This window comes from Humulus lupulus, chromosome 6 (genome assembly GCF_963169125.1).
Source record: "Humulus lupulus chromosome 6, drHumLupu1.1, whole genome shotgun sequence".
Taxonomy (NCBI): Eukaryota; Viridiplantae; Streptophyta; class Magnoliopsida; order Rosales; family Cannabaceae; genus Humulus; species Humulus lupulus.
The window spans coordinates 11,184,894-11,190,241 of NC_084798.1; the positions used below are offsets into that span (position 1 = coordinate 11,184,894).

Here is a 5,348-nt window from a genome sequence, read left to right on the forward strand (position 1 = left end):
CAATATAAGAAATTGGATGACGCGATTGAGAAAGGAGAGAAAGGCCTTAACAATCCGCGCAGATCAACTGATCCTCCTAAGAATTGTGGAAATGGACAAAATGGTGGGAAGAAACGTGGAAATAACGGGTCTGACTTCCATGAGGAAAAGAAGACTATGTCGGGACCAAACGACAAGACAACTAAGTATGAACCTCGGTTCATCAATTACACCACTCTTTCGACCAGCCGAGCAGAAATATATCTGGTGAGTCATTAAGAGGTTCCCTACCGAAAACCCCCACCCATCAAGAAGAAGATGAGTAAGAGAGACTTGGATAAGTTCTGTCGTTTCCATGGAGATTATGTTCACGACACAAATGAATGCAATCATCTCAAAGACGAGATAGAGTTTCTCCTCCGGTCAGGAAAATTGAAAAAGTATCTAGCAGAAAAGACCCAAGGAGAAGGAAGTAACAACGATCCTGGGTTTAAGCGATAGCGGTCTCCACCCTTGCAACCCGAGCTTGTGGAATTCACTCTAGACACTATATGTGGAGGTCCACATCTAGTTGGGGATAGCAACAAGGCAAGAGAGAGATATGCTTGAACGCTTCGACATGAGTTGGATGCAGCATCGACATCTGAGGTCATGGCTGTAGAGGAGCGACCTCCAAAGAACCCACGGTATGAAAGTGAGTCGCTCACTTTTACTGAAGATGATGCACGACATGTGAGATATACTCATAATGACCCCCTCGTCATTACAGTCCAAATAGCAAACATGAAGGTGAAGAGGTGTCTGGTCGACACAGGGAGCTTTGTGAACATTATTTACAAGTCATCTTTTGAAAGGATGAAACTATCCATTAATGACTTGAAGCCATGCTCTCAAGTCATTTATGGATTTACTGGAGAAAGGTTGTCACCAGTCGGAATGATTAAGTTACCAGTCACAACAGGAGATGATCCTAGGCATGAGACAGTGATGACGGAGTTTTTGATAGTCAATTGTTCGCCAGCTTATAATGTGGTGATTGGTCGACCATTACTCACGGCCTTGCATGCGGCAGTCTCTATATGGCACCTTTCAATGAAATTCTCGACCAGTGCAGGAATAGGTTGTGTCCAAGGAGACCAAAGATAAGCTAGAGAGTGTTACAATGCCTCGGTAGCTAAAGCATGAAAGAGAGCTAAGGAGAATAATATGATTGTGTATGTAGATGGAGAAGAAGTATAGGAGATGGATGTCGACCAGGAAAGCATTATGGTTGTAGCCGATCAGGAGAGAGCGTTAGAAGCTGTTAACCAAGGAAGCACTCTTGGTTTCAATAAGCAACAAGCCCCATCCGGTGATGAAGTCACCAAATAGGGCGTTGCCCAAAGCGAGGGAATGGACTTTCATCCTCGCTTTGGGGATTTCGATAGCGAAGTGGGACCCATGGAAGAATTAGAGGAGGTCTGAATAGATGAGAATGACCCGACCAGAGGGATCAAAGTTGGAAAAAAGTTGAAGTTGGAAGTAAGAGCACAGCTGGTAGAATTTTTGCGGAGGAATCAAGATGTCTTCGCCTGGTCTGACAAGGATATGGTGGGTATCTCACCAACTGTGATCAGCCACGTGCTCAACGTGGATGAAAGCTACCCAGCAGTGCAGCAGAAGAGAAGACTGCTTGAAGTGCCGGCCGGTGGAGTGCATGGCCGACCAGTTAGCTATTTTGGCCAACCAGTCAAGTGTTGTTGGCCGACCAGTCTTTCTTCAAGGAGTGAAGTTGACCAACTAAACAGATCATCGTTATGCAAGCGAAATTCCAGTAATGGCTTTGGCTAGAATTAGTCGTACCTACGTGGGAATCTCTCAAATTATCCCAAAAGAGTCGCATATTGTTGTATTTTAAATGTTATTATTAATTAAATATTGTGAGAATAACAGAAATATCCCGATTATGAGGGATTTCGATTTGTACGATCCTGGGCCTATAAAAACAGAGCTCATGGCATCATGGAGAGGATTCGAATTCTGATTTTCTGAGGAGAGTATTCTGAAAGAAATATTGTATTCTTTTCATTTACACTGAAGAAACTCAGTTGACACAGGTTCATCTGATCTTGAGTGTAGATCCATAAATCATAATTCTAAGTGGATTAGGCTATTACCAGCATATTGGGGCTGAATCACTATAAAAATCATCAATGTCATTTTCTCTCTTGAAGGTTTATTGTAGTTTTGACGTCTACTCGTCGTTGGCCAGAATTGTGGTCAACAAGATGCTACATTTCAAATTTATGGGTGGACTTTATCGCCCCTAATAATAGACTATTAGGGGTGGCACACATGTCGCCCCTGATATATATCAAGAACAACTTTTATATATGGTCTTTTGTCCTCCCTAAAAATATTTTTTCACCACATATTTAACTCAACAAACAAATAGAATAATCAATCACCAACAAAATTGTTTTTTCTGCTTCTTTTTTTTTTTTGTTACAACCATAATTGTTGCTGTTATTGACAAATTTCTCAATCAACAGTTGTAAAAAACTTAAGAAAAATCTGATTTATTGATTTATGGAAGTCATAGATATATATAGACTTTGAGTTGTGAAAATGACAAATAAATGGATTTACACCATTCTTGAAGCTGGTCATACTAATGTTTCGACCACTGTACGCTTGTTCTATGTAGAAAGAGCTCAAAATATTGTGACCACATATATACGAGATTTTTATCAACTGGCCGATCGAAGGTACAAGGAAGAAAATTGCATCCACACACGTACACTCTTTTCATCATTTATTATATATTGTCATGAAATCATGTGAAGATGACTAATTTGTCCGGTAACTGATCAATAAGTAATTTTATTTTGTTATTTTTGTTGATAATAAAATCGTTAACCTATAATTAAGATACTATTTCATATTTAAATAATTTTGCCAATTTTTTCAGTTAAAGTTTCATCAATCCAAGAGTTTTATTTTTCCTTTTCAAAATCTTATATAAAGAAAAGAATAATCAATAATTTTGATTAAAAATTTATCAACAAAATAAATCTTAAACTTATTACTCGAATTTACTATTATACCAATTCTAATTTTTGCAAAATAATAATACTGCATCCTCATAAGTAGGATTATATTTAAGTAAGATTACAATCATAAGAAATGTTTATTTTATGCATACTAATCAACCCAAGCAATTTATACTTTTACTTAAGTTATATTATCAATCACATCGTTTGCAAAACGACACAACGAAGAGTACGATGACCCACCTTCTAATAAGGCTTTCTTGCCCTTCTCACTAATATCTTTGACTCTCTTCCTAACATCATTACGAGGCTCCATCAACTTTCGAATCCCAACCTCTATTTCTTCAGCTTTCACAATCACAGTAGTTCCTTCATCTAAGCCCCTCCTGTAGTCCAACTTAATCTCCACGGCTAATCTGAACTCATTCACTAGCATGAAAGCGTTGATTTGTTGCTCAGCATACAAAGGCCATGTCGCCATTGGTACCCCAAACCATAAGCTCTCTAGGGTTGAGTTCCAACCACAATGAGAGACGAACCCTCCAACTGAGGAGTGAGCCAGCACAGTCACCTGTGGAGCCCAACCTATGACCTTTCCGATCTCAGATGTTCTATCAAGAAACCCCTCCGGAAGAACTTCATTGAAATCGGTGTACTCTTCTGGCTCAGATGACTTACCTTTCTGTGGTTGTTTTCTTAAGGACCACAGAAACCGAACCCCACTCCGCTCTAATCCCATGGCTATCTCTTTCACTTGCTCCCCATTGAAGCTTCCCCTACTCCCAAAGCACAGGAACACTACCGACGATGAAGGCTGGCTATCTAGCCACGTCACGATGTTGATTTCATTCTGGTCGTTGTTAGGGTTACGGTTTATTATGGGTCCTACTGGATAAATTTGTGGGATCGAGTTATCTTTAGCTAAGGAATCAATCATAGTGGACTCTAACTCCGTGAACGTATTTACCAAAAAGCCCTTGGTTCTTCTCATATCTCTGAATAGACCGAGGAGCAAAGGGCACGCCACCTTGTCAAGTAACGTATCTGGGAAGACCTTGACCGGAAGCGGCTTGACGAAACCGGGAACGACAAGCTCTGCATCAGGTTCATCTTTATATTTGGTAATATCTTTGTTTTGGTCGGTACTTAGGGTTTCGAGATGAACCATAAGTCGGAGAATCCCGGCCCCAGACGTGAAGAACAAGTAGGAGGGGACCCCAAACTCGTCGGCAACGTCGATCATGGCAGTACAGAACATGTCGATGACGATACCGGCCAGCGTAGGCGAGTCGGGTTGATCCGAAAAGGAGACGATGAGGTTCTTGACTGCGTTTCGAACGTGGGGTTTCATATTTTCGAAGAATGAAGTGAGGAACTGGACGGGATTCTGATTTGGATTAGAATCAAGTTTATGTTCTTCCGAGATTTCGATGAACTTGATGCGTTCGGAGATGGAGAAAGGAAGAGATTGGATGTAGGGTTTGTTGGGGGGCTCGAAGCCTGGTATTTTGATGGTTATTATTGAGATAGAAAGACGATGATCTTGAGTAACAAGATGCTTTGCCATCTCTAATGATGAGACGAAGTGGCCCACTCCTGGGAAAGGAATGAAAACTAATTCTCCCCTTTTCATTCTCACTCTACTTCTTCTCTTTTGTTATTAAAGGAATCGGAGTGAGGCTTTTTAGATGGGAAAAGAAGCATTGCATATATATAAAATATACTGTATATATATTGATAGGGTATGAGACCGAGGCAGATATTGTAAATAAGAAATTTTAGGAGGGCCAAATCGGATCATACTATTTTTTTTATATACATATATACGTATGTACATCCGTCATGATTTTGTCACCTTCTAGATCAATTAGTACAAAAGGCGAACATTTTTTTTAAGCAAACCAACAGAAGAGAGAAAATTTTAAGGTATATGGAAATTAATTCTGTATATTTATTCATATACAATTCATATAATAGTATAAATACTATAGTATTATATTACTATGTTACTTCATTTAGTTAATAGCTTTACGTGCCCTTCTTTATTGATGATAGAGATTTTGTAAACTTAATATGTCTGAACCTGTTGATAGTGAGATGTGTCAACGATATAAAGTTGAAAAACTCAAAGTTTGTTATGAAAATAACGTAGATTGAACTTTGGAAAAACTTGAAGAAGAAAAGTGTAGAACAATGGCAATGGAGAAAAGACTCGTGAATTTCTTAATTACATCTGTATACAGTGAAATTTTCCAACCATTTGTTGGAGGGGTGAATATCTATTTATAGTAGAGCTCTAATAGTTCGTGATATATTATGGTCCTAAGGGACAAGATT

At 39.2% G+C, this 5,348-nt stretch overlaps 1 protein-coding gene across 1 annotated transcript; it reads right to left on the reverse strand.

The window, feature by feature from the left end:
* Positions 1–3,028: 3,028 nt before the first annotated feature.
* On the reverse strand, positions 3,029–4,765 carry LOC133781650 (anthocyanidin 3-O-glucosyltransferase 2-like). Its single transcript, XM_062220705.1, has one exon. The coding sequence runs from the start codon at positions 4,642–4,644 to the stop codon at positions 3,193–3,195; it is 1,452 nt and encodes a 483-aa protein (XP_062076689.1). The 5' UTR covers positions 4,645–4,765; the 3' UTR covers positions 3,029–3,192.
* Positions 4,766–5,348: the final 583 nt, after the last annotated feature.

Coding starts and splice junctions, on each gene's coding strand:
- LOC133781650 (XM_062220705.1), bottom strand. CDS start 4,644: ATGAAAAGGGGAGAATTAGTTTTCATTCCTTTCCCAGGAGTGGGCCAC.